Source organism: Musca autumnalis, unplaced genomic scaffold (assembly GCF_047663935.1).
Source record: "Musca autumnalis isolate F117 unplaced genomic scaffold, ASM4766393v1 scaffold_3, whole genome shotgun sequence".
NCBI classification, from domain to species: Eukaryota; Metazoa; Arthropoda; class Insecta; order Diptera; family Muscidae; genus Musca; species Musca autumnalis.
Genome location: NW_027411866.1, coordinates 42,071,203 through 42,087,305, shown reverse-complemented (window position 1 = coordinate 42,087,305; position 16,103 = coordinate 42,071,203). Strand labels below are relative to the sequence as shown.

Here is a 16,103-nt window from a genome sequence, read left to right as displayed (position 1 = left end):
GCATGTCCTCTGGTGGTATGGTCGGGACAAGTCTCTCCAGTTGATCAAGGAGTTCCCTACTCTGTCTCTCAAGACTGTCTCCAATCACTTTGAGGTGTAGGTCGTCCCCGCCCAAAACTCCAGTCCTGTCAGCCGTGGACTGATTAACACCAGTTTTGGCTAAAACATTATCCTTTTGAAAATCCGGTTCGTCAACAATAGTTCGGGTTGTATTTTTTGCACTTGTAGCAGTTACGGTTGTTGGTGCCAAGGCATCCACACCTGAGACAGCCGGATCACAATCGCTTGATCTCGACGGCACGTGGCTTGTGATGTCGCCAACGCTTACCGCCGGTACTGGGTTATTAACTCCCTGCACCGTAACTTTACTCCTCTTATGTCTTTTACCCATCTTAGTTGATTTATTTAAGGGAACTACCCCGATCCAATTTTGGGAATCCCGGGAAGACGCGTCCAGTAGAAGATTGGCAACTCCCTAACCTAAGGTTCCGTGGTAGATGTACTGATGACCCATTTCCGTAGACAACGCTTTTCAGATGATATTTGCGACAATAACTGTGGATATGTCTCCTCCTATCACTCTCAGAAGTTTGACAAATTTTCATTCGAAATAACCCCCAATATTCTGAACGAAAATTGCCCGTGAGTTTACATCTTTCCGCCGCTTCAACTTAAGGGAGAAAGTGAAAAAAACTCACGGGGAATGTTCGTTCAGAATATTGGGGGTTATTCCGAATGAAAACCCCAAATGGGGTCCTACGGTCCGTAGACCGGGTTAAAGTAGCAGTTGTAATTCAGAGACTCCATTTGAAATTCAGATATTTCATTTGAAATTCAGAAACTAGGAAAATCTGAAATTCAAATTATATATTCTTAATTTGAAATGGAGTATCTGAATTTCAAATGGAATTTCTGAATTCCAAATGGAAATTCTGATTTTGAAATGGAATTTCGGAATATCAATTAAAATTTTCTGAAATTAAAATTAATTATCGGAATTTCAAATGGAATTTCTGAATTTCATTTATTTTATTTAATTTATTTACTTCAATATAATATAAAAAAGCCAATATGGTAAAAAAACTTATATTGTCTTAATACAGTAACCTATGGAAACTAACTCAGTACAGAAAACAAACATAAAAGTAGAGTAACAATAGTATCAAAAATGGGCTGCAAACTAAAATTCAATGTCTGCAATTGGAAAGTAGATTCCCACAAATCACCATTCCACTGTGAAAAACTATTCGACTGAATAGAAAAGCAGAGGGGAAGTAAAAGTTGTGATTAGGATGCCAAGGACTACCTATGGCAAAAATTTCTGCCCGATCCGAGAGTTGCCCATAAACAAGACAATGGTGTTAAAGTAGGACATTTCCGAAATGTCAAGACCCCGGGAAGTATGGACCTTCCCCGGGAAAACTATATACCGTTGTGATTAGGATGCCAAGGACTACCTATGGCAAAAATTTCTGCCCGATCCGAGATTTGTGTATAAACAAGTCAACGGTATTAAAGTAGGACATTTCCGAAAAGTCAAGACCCATATCTCGTAAGTATGGACTTCCCCCGGGAAAGCTATATATAGTTGTCATCAGGTCCCTAGGACTACCTATGGTCAAAATTTCAGCCCGATATATACCGTTGTGATCAGTATCCCAAGTACTACATATGGCAAAAATTGCAGCCCGATCCGAGAGTTGCCCATAAACAAGTCAACGGTGTTAAAGTAGGACATTTTCGAAAAGTCTAGGCCCATATCTCGGGAAGTATGGACTTCCCCCGGTAAAGATATATATAGTTGTCATCATGGTCCCTAGGGCTTCCTATGGTAAACATTAGAGTTGTGCAATCTAGTTCATTTTAAAGATCTAGTTCAATAGCTCAGCTCTTTAAACTGAACTAGGTCAGTAATCTAGTTCATAGTTCACTGTCCAGTTCAATCATTCGGATCAAAATCGTTCACCGGCTCTTAATCGGTCGTTTGATGAAAACGCATACATACACCAAATACAAACAAACAAAAGACTAATATAATTTAACTACTCCATAACAAAAATATTACATTTGCATAGCTTTATTGCATTCTTAAAGAAAGATTAATTAATTTTAGAAAAACATCATTCATTTAGGTGGCTGGCAAAAAATCGTATGTTGTGTGTGTGTGTAGAAATTGTGTGTTTCTTTTTTTCCCCTTTTTTCTATCCAAAAAGGAAGATTCAATAGGTAATGGATTCGACATATTGTAATATGTTATGTCTCGTATGTTTTTGTAGAAATCTTTATTTTCGGACAGCTATTCCGTGTACCTTGATCCAAAACATAAACAAACTGATCACATTACGAAGGCATCCCTAAACATAGACGACGCCGTCACTTTATGTATTTGTGAACGACATGTTGAACTAGATTGTGAATCGTTCTGATCGTACGGTCACCGACTGATTATAGTTCAGTGAACTGTTGAACTATAATGAACTATATCGACTGATCTAGTTCATACGCTCTTTTCAATGAATCGTTCAATTGAACTAGTTCGTTCATGAACTATACAACTCTAGTAAACATTTTAGCCCGATACGAGAGTAGCCCCTAAACGCGACTTGTTATCACTCGATTTTTAAATAGTTTCACCATTTTAAATTATTCTCCGAGCGGAAAAATTCCGATCGAAATATTCATGATTGCCCTGAAAATAAAAACAAACTTCATATTTATGTTAAAAATATAAACAAATCATTATGTTGTTCAAGTCGCGATAACAAAACTCCTAAAATATTAATTTTAAAACGCTATGATCTATTTCAGCCAACAAAAATTAATCACTTATTTTTTTCTTACTACCTTTTTCTTTGCCGCACACTCTATTCTCTATGTGTTTATGCTAAAATCATATCGCCTAATTTATCATCCATCGTCAATTGCACATAATTCACATTCCACATCCATTCATTCATCCACATATCCCATATCCACAAAACAATTGTATTTACAGGACTATATTGCCCTATGTCAAGAAATACTTAGCCGACCATGTCCCGAAGATGAGGAAGAGGAACAAATTGAAGTTGAAGTTGAGAAAAAGGAAGAATAAACAAACCACTCACAAAAAGAATTGGAACACATCCCACAAAAAAAAAAAAAAAAAAAAAAACAAACAAAAATACACCCACAAAAATGAAACCTTAACCCTGTAGTTGAATTTTTTACAAGAAATACCACAATACCACAAAAAATATTGAAATATAGAACAATTATTTTTTTTTGCTTAAACAATGTTGTTGAGAGAAAATTTTTGTGTGCATTTTAAATAAAAAGAAAAAAAAATCTAAATAAAAACAAACCGAAGTGTGTTCCATAACATCAAAGAATCCAAAACCATTTGTAAATAGCACAAATATTTCATAGACTTTATAAAGACTATATTTAAAATTTATTAAAATTTATTTTTTTTTTTCTTTAATTCCTTCACTTTTCGTATCCAAACATCCACTAGACATAAATCATTACTTCTTTGGTACACACCATTTTTTTGATAATCTCTGCATACGTTTTATCAGTAAATCACCAATATAGTCTTTTCCCTTTGAAACTTTCACTTGCATTCCCAAAAATTATAGATACTAGACGTCTCTGCTTATTTGCAAATACAGTCCCTGCAATGTTAGGTTAGGTTAGGGGATGTGCAGCCATGACTGCGTCATTCGTAGACCTTCCGGTCCATTATGATCATCCAAAAAAGGTATAGGAAGAGGTAGAGATGAGGTAAAAAGAAGCCTGTAAGATAAAAAAATAGAAAAGAGTGCGGAAGCAGAAAAAAGGAGATAACAAGTAAAAAAGTATCAGTCGGCTTTGCCGACAGAGGGCGTTTGAACCGATAAAAATGTTGATTAGGATTAAATATCAAAAGTTTTGCGGTGGAAATACTAAAAGGAATGGTTCGACATTGACCGTTATGGAAGTGGATATCCAGCCACAACATATGGTGCCATAGGGGGTATTTACACGCTGTTTGCTCAAGAAGTATGGACTTGCCCCTAAAAAACTGTTACCATCGTAATTCAAATCAATCAAAAATCAAAGTGATTCGATATCAGTTCTTAAAGTGAACTTATCCGAAATGTTGTGTGGGAGGTACCAGTTGGAGTGGGCAAATCCAGTCCAAATTTGAACTTGATCTAAATCGGGTAGATATATTAGGGTGTGTAAAGTATAGACCAATTCGGCCACTCCCTTCAAGAGTTACCGTACGAAAAATTTTTCCGAACATTTTTGAACTTTTGTGGGGGAGGTACCTGAAGGAGTGGACCGATATGGCTTATCTTCAAACTTAAACTACGTTTGGACAAAATATTACTAAGGCCAAATTTTGGACCGAATCGGCAGATCGGTTCGAGAGTTATCTTGCTCTCCAACCACCTCACACGGTGTCATAGGGGTTTTTTGCAACTATCAGGCTATTTTCTAAGGAAGTATGGACTTGCCCCTGATAAAACTTGTAGCGTCTTATGAAGGGCAGTGAATACAAGTTGCTAAAACAAAAATCAAAGCGAATCGAGAGATGGCCCTAAACTGAACTTTTCCGAAATTTTGTGTGGGAGGTACCCGAAGGAGTACACCGATTGAGTCCATATTGAAATCTTATCTAAGCCTGGTACACATTTCACGATGGGCAAAGTATGTACTAATTCCGTTACTCCCTTCAAGAGTTATCGTGCGCACAAATTTTCCGAACATTTTCGAACTTTTGTGGGGGAGGTAACGGAAGGAGTGGACCGATATAGCCCATCTTCGAACTTAAACTAAGTTTGGGTAAAATATTACGAAAGCCAAAATTTGAACCGAATCGGTTCATCCGTTCGAGAGTTATCGTGAGCTCCAGTCAGACAGACGGACGGACATTGCTCAATCGACTCCAAATTGTCTGAAACACATTTCGTGTGAGGCACATTTTGCCCGTATGAAAGTGTATATACTCTCGTTAGCATAAATGCTGAGGGCATAAAAATGTATATAAAATAATTAAGCAACTTTGAAAAGGAGAATTTTAAGGAAAAAATAAGTTTGGGTAGTGATGGTTGGAAAACTGTTGGATATACATACGTTTCACGTGTTCAGGTTACGCTCTCCCAGCAACTTCAGATTTCTGATGATGTTGTTGAGGGCAGCAACAGGTTCTAAAGTTGAATATAAAGTCAGGCATGGTGGAAAGTGAACTACCAATAATCTATGCCGTCTACCGGCCAGCATTGGACTGCGACACAGTAGATGCTCGATCGTCTCCGTCTCTTCTTCGCTCTCACAGAGTCTGCAGTAGACGACAACGTCATCGTCACATTTGATGGTTAAGGCTCTAATGTAGCAGTGTATTAATGTATTTCGGCTTTGCTCAGGTTCAACAGTGAGTTTTTTGTTGGCTGGCAGAATTGGCCAGATGGATCTTGACACTTTGTACCTATGTAGGTTCGTTATGACATAATTCTCTAGCTCTTACGTCAAAGAACGTCTCAATATTCCGAAAAAGGTGACATATGGGTGGTTTGATTGAGTTAGCGGTTGCTAGATCTGTTGATTTCGATCCTCGTCTAGCTAATTCGTCTGCTTTTTCGTTTCCCATAAAATCGCAGTGTCCTGGTACCCAGCATAGTCGGTAACTATTTGTTAGTGCTTCCGAAGCTGTTCTACATTCAAGAACGACCTCAGACTTGATGCTACAGGATTTGATGGCTTTAGGAACCGCTTGACTATCGACAAAGAAAGTCGCCGGTTCAAAGATATCTGCATTCAGACTTCTTATCAATTCTGCTGCCTTCCATATCGCTATCCAACCTGCAAGAGCATCCAAGACCTAGCCATTCACAGTAGACGCCAGCCCCGGTACCTTCTTCCATCTTGGATCCGTCTGTGTATAAAAAAGCCAGACCGTTCAGAGGAGGGATACTACGGATCCAGTCACCTCTACTAGGGATAACGACCTCAATATCTTCAAATATTTTGAACTGGTGATAAATAGTCGCTGAATTTCCCCTGCTGATTTAAGCTAAGGTTTGGTCCTAGCTCCCGAAGACTACATGCATATCCATAGGTGCTGTCACGCCAACGATTCAATTCATGTAGCCTTAGGGCACTACTTGCTGTTTGACCTTTGATGCTGAGTCTGATGGGCAAGAGGTTCAACATCGCATTTAGAGCTGCTTGCGGTGTACTTCTAAAAGCTCCAGTTATCAGGATCGAGGCTGCCCTCTGCACCTTGTCTATGTTGCCGGAGTTCGATTTATGTCGAAGCGCGTGCCACCAGACAAGGCATTCGTAGGATAAGTTGGGTCTCACAACAGTATTATACAGCCAATGTATAATAGCTGGATTTAATCCCCAGCTTTTCCCAATCGAATTCTTACATGAATAGAGTGCAATCATACCTCGTCCGTTCCTCAACGTTCCTCTTCCACCTCAATTGCGAATCCAGGATTGTACCTAGGTATTTGGCCTCAGGAGATACATGTAATTGCACTCCATCTAATGTTGGTGGCACGAAGTCGCCGAACTTACGCTTTCTGGTGAACAATACCAGTTCTGTTTTCGTTGAATTTACACCAAGCCCATATGCGGTGGCCCAACGGGACAGCTTTGATAAGGCCCTTTGCATTAGCTCCGAGATTGTGGACAAGGATTTGCCAGTAATCAATATAAGTCCGTGTTTAGACAAACAGATTTCTCGGGAAAGTAAATTCAGGTTTTAGGCAATAGGGGATAGGAAAGAGTATTGAGGAGCTCTTTCCTCTCCGCTTTATCCCAAAAAACTCAATTTACTTTCCCGTAAAATTTGTGTGTCTAAACACAGACTAACCACATCATCAGCGTATGCGACAACCTTGATGCCCTGATTGTCGAATTCCGCCAAAATGTTGTTTATCACAAGTAGCCACAGCAGCGGTGAGAGTACACCTCCCTAAGGGGGAACCTCTAGTTACTGTTTTCCTTATCGTCAACTCCCCAATACTGGAATTAATGATCCTGCCCTCCAGCATCCTATTTATCTAGCATATCAGGGTTTCCGTGATGTTGAACGCTCTAAGCGAGAGATTAATGGACTCAAGTTTTATGTTGTTGAAAGCTTCTTCTATATCCAGGAAAGCTGCCAAGTTAAAGTTTGAATTCTCCATGTTTCTCTCAATAAAACCCACGACCTCATGAAGAGCTGTTTCCACAGATTTACCTTTGATGTAAGCATGCTGCGAGTTATTCAGCGAGGCAGTGCCTGCAAAGCTCCTAATCTCCAGATGGATCAGTCGTTCGAGTGTCTTGAGGAGAAAGGAGGTTAAGCTTATAGGTCTGTAGTCTTTCGGTGCAGAGTGACTGGCTTTCCCCGCTTTAGAGATGTAAGTTACATTTACCTCCTTCCACAGATCTGGTACGCAAGAAAGAAACAAACAGGCTCTGAAGATCTCCTCCAGAATTACATATATCTGCGGTGCGGCAAATTGAAGCATCGCCGGAATTATTACATCTGGACCAGGTGACTTATAGGGTTTGAATGTACTAACTGCCCACTTTATCTTATTTGCTAAAAAGGCTTATAAATACGTGCCACATGGCGGTACACGCAGAATTGCCAGGCCTAAGCTTAGATGGAGCAAACAAGTGGATGAAGAGATGACAAGGCGCGGTATTCCAGAAAGCGAAGCAGTAATCAGAGAGAATTGTCAGTTCTGTCGATGATTGCCACTTGAAGGTCTTCCTGGAGCTAGCGACGAAGTGCGTGTGGTTAAATTTTTTCAAACTTCCTTATGAACCTCAGCTTACTCCCTCTCCGAATGATACAGAACCTCCGGTTGGGCATCAAGATCCATGCTCTCTTCGTTAGAGCCACAATTACCATCTCTAGTAGACTTGGCCGGAATCACCGTGGTGTCCAGCTCATCATCAGTTAGGGTTAAATTATGTAGTAATTCCTCCGGTGACTATGTCCCACTTTGCTCTTCCGGGACAAGCCTGTCTAGCTGGTAGAGGAGTTCCCTACTTTGTCTCTCTAGACTATCATGGATAGTTTTAAGGTTCCCATGTAGGTCGTCCTATTTTTGGGATTAAACTTGATGCACTTGTAACAGGTACAGCTGCAGGTGCCAAGGCATCCACACCTAAAACAGCCGGATCACAATCGCTTGATCTCGACGGCACGTGGCTTGTGATCTCCCCAAAGCTTACAGCCGGTACTGGGTTATTAACTCCCTGCACCGTAACTTTACTAATTTTTTGTCTTTTACCCATCTTAGTTGATTTATTTAAGGGAACTACCCCGATCCATTTTTGATCCACGAGGGGTCCGAATACCCCAAGATTTCCATGACGTGAGGATCCAGGCCTAACTTCTGTTGCCCTATGTCACTTCCCATTCCACACATCGCAGAGACCCCCTTCCCATCCGCCAACTGGAGGCGTGAAGTGAGAGGTGAAGTGTGTCTCAGAACATACCCCATTTTGACAGTGCAGTCGTCTGCGTAGAGGTTGGGGGGCGCTTTGGACACATAAAAATAAAACAGACAGTAGGAAAGAAAGAGCGCCTCCTTGGGGTATACCTTGTTTATTTTCCTTGGGGGTCTGTGTCCCTTACATTCCACATATGACTGTCTACCGGCCATGTAGTTTGTCAAACATCTGTTGAGTTTGTTAGGGAGTGCTGCCACCATAACATCCTTTAAAAGAGTGGTATGACTGACTGTGGTTAAGTTACAATTGTTTTGTATCCAAGGGAACCCGATCCAATGCCATAAGGATATGACCGTACTCCTCCCATCTTGGAAGCCGTGTTGATGGTCGGCAAGTTAGAAATGCAGAGAAATTTTTGGTAGTACTATCGTCTCTATTATCTTATCTGACAGAAGAGTTATGTCGATCGATAGGAGCTTCCGGATGTTGCTGGCTTGAAAACAGGGACTATCTTTCCAATTTTCCACATGTCTGTGATTTCAACAGGTTGCGCTGTCCCAGCCACTTCAGATTTTTTATGATGTTGTAGATCACAGCAGGTTCCACAGTTGAGTAGAAAGTTAGACACGGTGGAAATTGAACACCTACTAACCTATGCCGTCTACGAGCCATTGCTGGACAACGACACAGGATGTGCTCGATCGTCTCTAACTCCTTCTCGTCCTCACAGAGTCTGCAGTAGTCAGTAACATCCTCATCCCATTTGATGGTATGGGCCCTGATGTAGCAGTGTCCAGTAATGACTCCCGTCGTTACTCTAACTTCAGCCTCAGGTTCAGCTTTCAGTTCGTTCTTTTGACTGACAGAGACGGCCATATGGATCTTGCCACAATGCACCTAGGTTCATTATGCCACAATTCACTGGCTCTTTAGTCAGAGAACGTTTCAATATTTTTAAAGAAATGACAAATGGGTGGTTTGATAGAGTCAGCGATAGCTAGGTCTGTAGACTGTGATCCTCGCCTAGCTAATCCGTCTGCTCTTTCATTACCCAGATAGTCGCGGTGTCCTGGTACCCATCATAGCCGGAACCCGTTAGTTAGCGTTCCCAAGGCTGATCTACACTTAAGGACGACATCGGATTTGATGTTGCAGGATTTGATGGCTTTAAGAGCCGCTTGGCTATCCACAAAGATAGTCACCGGTTCAAAGATTTCTGCATCCAAACTTTTTATCAATTCCGCTGCCTTCCAAATCGCGAAGTTTTCAGCCTGGAAGACATTACAGTTGCTGTCTAGCCTGTAGGTGTACTCAAGAGATAGCCTTTCACAGTAGACGCCAGCCCCGGTACCTTCCACCATCTTGGAGCCGTCTGTATAGAAAGCCAGACCGTCCAGAGGGGGGTTACTGCGGTTCCAGTCATCTCTACTAGGTATAACGACGTCTATATCGTCAAATCTCAGGACTGGTGATATATAGTCGCTCAGTTTTCCGCGTTGGTTCACATTTATGCCTGATTCATTCAGGATACAACCATGCCCATAGGCACAACTGCGCCAGAGATCCTGTTCATGCAACCGTAGGGCACTGCGAGTTGCCTGACACTTAATGCTGAGACTCAGTGGTTTTAAGTTCAGCATTGCGTTCAGAGCAGCCTGTGGTGTGCTCCTGGTGGCTCCAGTTATGAGAATCGAGGCAGATCTTTGTACCTTGTCAAGCCTACCGGATGTCGATTTTTGACGCAGTGAGTGCCACCAAACAAGAGAACCATAGGATAAAATGGGTCTAACCACGGTGTTATACAACCAGTGTATAATCGATGGGTTTAGGCCCCAACTTTTCCCAATGGAATTCTTACATGAATAAAGTGCAATCAATCCTTTCTTCGCCCTTCCTCAGCATTCCTGTTCCATCGCAATTGACAGTCCAGGATAGTGCCAAGGTACTTTGCCTCGGGCGAGAGCTGAAGCTGCACTCCATCCAGTGTTGGTGGTACAAATACGCCGAGCTTACGCTTTCTCGTGAACATTGCCAGTTCTGTCTTGGTTGGGTTTACTCCAAGGCCATTGGCCTTAGCCCAGCGCGACAGCGTCGATAATGCTCCTTGCATAAGCTCCGAAATGGTTGGTAGTACAACGTCGTCCGCATAGGCGACAACTTTTATACCTTGATTTTCCAGATCCGTCAAAATATTGTTTATAACAAGTAGCCACAGTAGCGGCTACTTGGGGGGTGCCTCTAGTTACTGTTTTCCTAGCATATTATTTATCCAGCAAGTTAGAGGTTCAGGTGTGTTAACATTCTTAAGTGAGAGTTTTATGGACTCAAGTTCTACGTTGTTAAAGGCTCCTTCTATGTCCAGAAAGGCAGCCAAGGTAAAGTTTGAGTTTTCCATATTCCTCTCAATGAAGCCAACCACCTCATGCAAGGCAGACTCCACAGATTTGCCTTTCATATAGGCGTGTTGTGAGTTCCTTATAGAGGCGGTGTCTACATGGCTCCTTATCTCCAGATCGATCAGTCTTTCGAGAGTCTTAAGGAGAAAGGATGATAAACTGATGGGTCTGTAGTCCTTTGGTGCAGAGTGACTAGGTTTTCCCGCTTTGGGAATGTAAGTAACTTTTACCTCTTTCCACAGACCCGGCGCTGGGACTAGAAAGGCTTTTAATTGTTCTCCACAGCGTTTTGTATTCCAGATCGTTGTGCTTGCGCCATTGATCTCTGTTATGGGTCGACACGTACTTTTCGATCTCTTTATTAAGGTTTTGGATGCTTACATCATCTAGAGTATCCCCACGATCTGCGAGCTTTGAGGCCTCTGTTGGGCTTTATTTTTTGATCCTGTCCGGTGGTATACTCGTATATTTCCGCGTAAAAACGTTTTTCGCCGTTGAGGCTGATGTTTGAGGAAACATGGTGGAGAAGAACTCATCCTCGGTTGCTTGGCAGTCTGCCTTAATAAATATGGTAAATGCTCTGTCTTCATACATATTTCCGATCCAAACTAGACTAGTTTCATGAAAGAAATCTCATTAAAATATGAGATCATAGATGGCGTTCCCACTACTGTATTTGCATGAAATTACTCTAGTGTGGAACTCGATATAGGAACGCATAATTTCATGAAATTACTCTAGTGTGGGCCGGGACTTATTAAATCATGAACTGAAGATGATAGGTTGGAACTTCATTCTAAACCAAAGGTTCTTTACCAGACTGTTTGGAAATACAACTCTGATTTACTAACACATACATATATTTGTCGTTTGTTTCCCAGCTGTTCATCATTTTTTCACAGACTGTAGGTTTAACAAATTTTTGACATGTTTTGTAAAAATGTGTGAGATAATAGTTGTGTCTTTTTACTTTTTCAGTAATAATTATTCAGTAACTTATTTTCAGAGAGTAAGAGAGATTTTACTCTTTGCTAAGAAAACAGAGAAAAAAGTAAAAATACAGCATTTAGTAAACTTTAGCAAGATAACAGTTGATGACCAAAACAAAAACATTGGCGCCAATGCACGAAAGAAAAACTAACTCCAAAGCAATGAAAAAATTCTTCAATTTTAAGCAAAATAAATAAAAAATAATTAATAATTAATAAAATAATCAATAAATATAATTGAATTGTAATATTTATAGTATTTTTCCACAAAAATAAGATAAACATTGATCAGCTGACCATTAGCAGATGATTAAAAAACAGCTGATCGAACTTGCTAAATGTTGCTGGGAAAAATTCTTTCAGCAACATTTAGCAATTTCTCAGCAAACAACTGTCAAAATTGTTCTCTCACTTCCCTCTCTTTTACTGAACTTTTGTGTAAAAAGACAGCATTTAGTAACATTTCGTAATAATAATTACAAATTATCACATAAAAAGACACAGCTAATAATTGAAATGTGTTGAAAACAAAAGAATATGAAGAAAAACAAAATATGTGAACGGAAAATAAAAGAAATTGATGATTTTCATGCATAATTTTACAACTGTTTTTGCAGTTGTCTGGACGCCTACGTCACACAGGCAAGTTTTGGGTTTTTGACAATCAATCAATACATGTACTCTGATTGACTGTCCTGTCATGTGTAAACGCAGGGTTAGCTTTATTCCAAATTTCTCGCAAACGCGACTCAGTAGTTTCATTTTATTAATATTTCACATTGTAAATTTGCATTAAAAACGGCGATTTTTCACAATAAATGGTGTGTACCCAATCATCACTTCCCGCCAAAATACCTACAGGGACATATAGATTTAAATAATTACATTTTATTTTATAAAAATATTTTTTTGAAAAAAAAACTGTTTATAACAATATTTTCTTTTTATTTTCTTTCACTTTCTTTTTTCCTTTCTTATTTTTACAACTTTAAACAAAATTTTTTCTTCGTGTACTATGTTCAATATTCCTTTAAAAAAATAATAATAACTTTACAAATCCACATTGTATATGTGTCTCTCTCGCCCGTTCTTCCAAATATCAATATCAATGTTCAATGAATGGTTTTTGGTGGTTGGATGTTTTTGGTTTGATTTTGAAACAAACATCCTTTTTTTGATTTTGGATCCTTCGATTATTTACTAAAACGGTTTTGTGCGGTATTACAAATTATCTTTTTTTGAATTACTTTTGTTCAAAAAACAAATTGTGTTTTTCATCAATTTACTTTTTTTTAATAATAACAATTGTATAGCGTGGTGGTGGTGGCGGCGGTGGTAATATCGTTGGTGGTGTCCAAGAAAAGGATGATGAGGCTGAAAATACAATTGAAACAATTCCAAATCGTGTTTAAATGGAGGAGGAGTACAGGAGGAGAGAACTGCTGCCGCTGAAGTTTTCCATCGTTCATATTTTTTATTTGTTCCGAAAACATCTCGTGTTCTATTTCAACTCTCTTTGGAAGTCTTTTGTGGAAGCAAACATTTTTTAGGTTACATTTGACTTTTTTGTTACACATCAATATCAATGCTATTTTTCTAAGGATGTATTGTATATGTTTTAGATAACTAAGTAAATGAAAATAATAGTGTATAACAACAACCCCTTTAATATAAACAACAAATAACACCAATTACATGTGTAGTTTTAATATTGGCGTTGATGTGCCTGGTTTGGTAATGGCTATAATACACCATATGTTTTTCACATGCATGACATCAGCTGGTGTGTATATTAGTATACCCAAAGTGACTACATATACTCTGTTCATTTACGTTTGAAATGGTAAAACCGGTAAAAGTAGTAAACTGGTCCCATGTGAATTGCATGGTATCTGAAGTAAAGAAACGCTTTTCAAGTAAAAAGTGGAAAACTTGAAGATTCTTGCACGTAAAGGAACAGAGCTATACATGTGAAAAAGCATATGGTGTAATATAGCCATTACTTGTCGCCCATGGTCAGAATAGAGCGCTACAATAGGAATGCTTTCTTCAATACTGTTTTGAAATTTTATGTCTGTTTCAGAACCTGATATAATTTAATATTTATAAATTTTTACTACGATAACAATTTTTCTTTTATGATATAAAAAAAGAGTAATAACTAGCAGACCCGAGTCCGCGTTGCTGCCCGTCGTATTAAGTTTTAATGACAACTTTTTATGGACTTTATGCTTCGAATTTTTTCGCCCATTGCTGCTGTGTTAAAGATATGGCGTTTTTTTTAAATATGGCCTATGGGAGATACTCCACCCCCTTAGGTAAGGGTGGAGACACAACCACAAGTGTCTCGTAAATTAATTTCCAAACCGATACATTCGTAATTATTGTAAAAATAGCATTTTTAAAGAAATAGGGTAAGTACCTCGCCCCTTCCGAAATTCAAATAAATTTGTAGCCTATTTTAGGGATGGTCCTCCCTGTACATTCCCTGGCAATTTCAGGAAAATCGATTCAGTAGTTTTTGTAGAAAAGATAAAAATTGAAAAAAGAGGGCGTGGTCAAATTTTCTTTGCATTAAAACCTAAGTTGGGTTATGGCGCACATTTTACAGAAAGAATTATCCAAATCGGTCTAGTCGTTCTCAACTGACGAACGACATTTGATTTTTATTTATATAGATTAGTAAATTCTTGCAGTACTGGAACATCCGTTTCAGTATAGTAGGGCGACATTTCTGATAGAAGAATAAGGAAAATTCGATCTACATACGTACAGTGACTTTCACTGAAAATGATACAACCTGAAATAAAAAATGTAAACGTTGATAACTTGGAAACGAGTTGAAATTTTTTAAATTTTATTTTTTAAAACACACATCTCAACAAAACTGCAAAGTGAATCTAAAAATAGACACAAAGCACGGTGGACGATCGGTTGTTGTTATTTTTCGACAACTATCAAAATAGTTATGTGCATTCTCTGCATTGTGGAGACACATGACAGTGGGAGTAGTTAATTTGGTTTACATATGCGGCTACGAGAGTTTTTAGGTGTGTCGGTTGAATTCGCATTTAAACGAATTCATCAGTTACACTTAATCTTGAGCTCGAGTCGTCATAAAATTGGGGAAGAGTTCTTTGCTTCAATGCAAAGAACTAAGAGAACTGATGAGTCCAAGTGGCGTTGGACGAAACTAGTATTCTCTGCCATCCCCAAAAGTAATCAATTTTAACTACACCCACTTTAAACTTGTTGTTTTTAAATTTGAAAACAACAAATATGAGATTAAGCTTGACTTGCACACAAATAGTAAGTAAAACACACATCTCAACAAAACTGCCAAAGTGAATTCAAAAAACAATTTTGTAGGCTAAAAGATGGACCGGAAAACTAAAAATGGGCATTTTTAAAATAAGCATTGAAAATGATGCACCACTATAATCGATTAATAATTTTCTATTTTCTCGCTCTTTATGTCATTTTAGTAATCAGAATGGTAGAATAATTGGTTCCCTATAGTTTTCAGTAGTTTTGTCATTAATTCCGATAGAAAAAATGATGTTCCTGACGTAAGTTTGTCATGATTGCAATTAATGTCCCATTGTAGGCAATTTGATTAGAAATTTTTAGTTTTTGAAGTTATTTTCCAAAAAATGACTATGGAAAATCATTAAGGCCCCCACTCATTTATCAGTCTGTGCCGTCAGTCCGATGAACCCTTTCTGTATGTGTGACTGACAAGTGTGTAGCACGAACCATCAGTCAAGTCTAAAAATCTTGAATTTCTCCTCCAAAAATGAATGAATTCTAAGTTTTTTGTGTTTCAACACCAACATTATTTTCTGTTTATCAAAATTATTTATTGACAATTTGAAAATAAACACAATTCACCCAGACTGATGGGGGTTCATTTTGAAATCAAAACTATTATGTCCCAATTTACATTAGGCGAGTTTACTTGCGGCAATTGTCAGTTTGTAGGTGAGAGAGGGGGCTGAGAGGCCAAGGGTTACCATATGCCTCACCTCTCTCTCCATCAAACTGACAATTGCCGCAAGTAAACTCGCCTAATGTAAATTGGGACTTTGATTTTCATCAGTCTTGGAAAACTCACACATATGCTCTGTTCCAGAACCTGCAAGAAGCTACTATTTTTTACTACGATAACATTTTTTCCCTTATGTTATCGGAAAAAATAGTAGAAAATAGTAGATTCTTGCAGTTCTGGAACAGACCAATACATTCTCAAAATTTCAAAAATTTACACATACTACCATAAATGCTGGCAGTC

At 38.9% G+C, this 16,103-nt stretch overlaps 1 protein-coding gene across 8 annotated transcripts in view; it reads left to right on the top strand.

Moving 5' to 3' along the window:
* CkIIbeta (casein kinase II subunit beta) overlaps positions 1 to 13,503 on the top strand; it is a 29,883-nt gene extending 16,380 nt beyond the window's left edge. For 4 of the 8 annotated variants that reach the window (XM_073972785.1, XM_073972782.1, XM_073972784.1 and 1 more), the window contains exon 7: positions 13,126 to 13,503. In XM_073972785.1, the coding sequence (XP_073828886.1) occupies positions 13,126 to 13,224 (99 nt within the window). In that variant the 3' untranslated portion in view covers positions 13,225 to 13,503. Of the gene's footprint in view, positions 1 to 2,995; positions 3,165 to 13,125 lie in introns of those variants that run through there. The other 4 variants (XM_073972786.1, XM_073972787.1, XM_073972789.1 and 1 more) reach the window with 1 other exon arrangement.
* Positions 13,504 to 16,103: the final 2,600 nt, after the last annotated feature.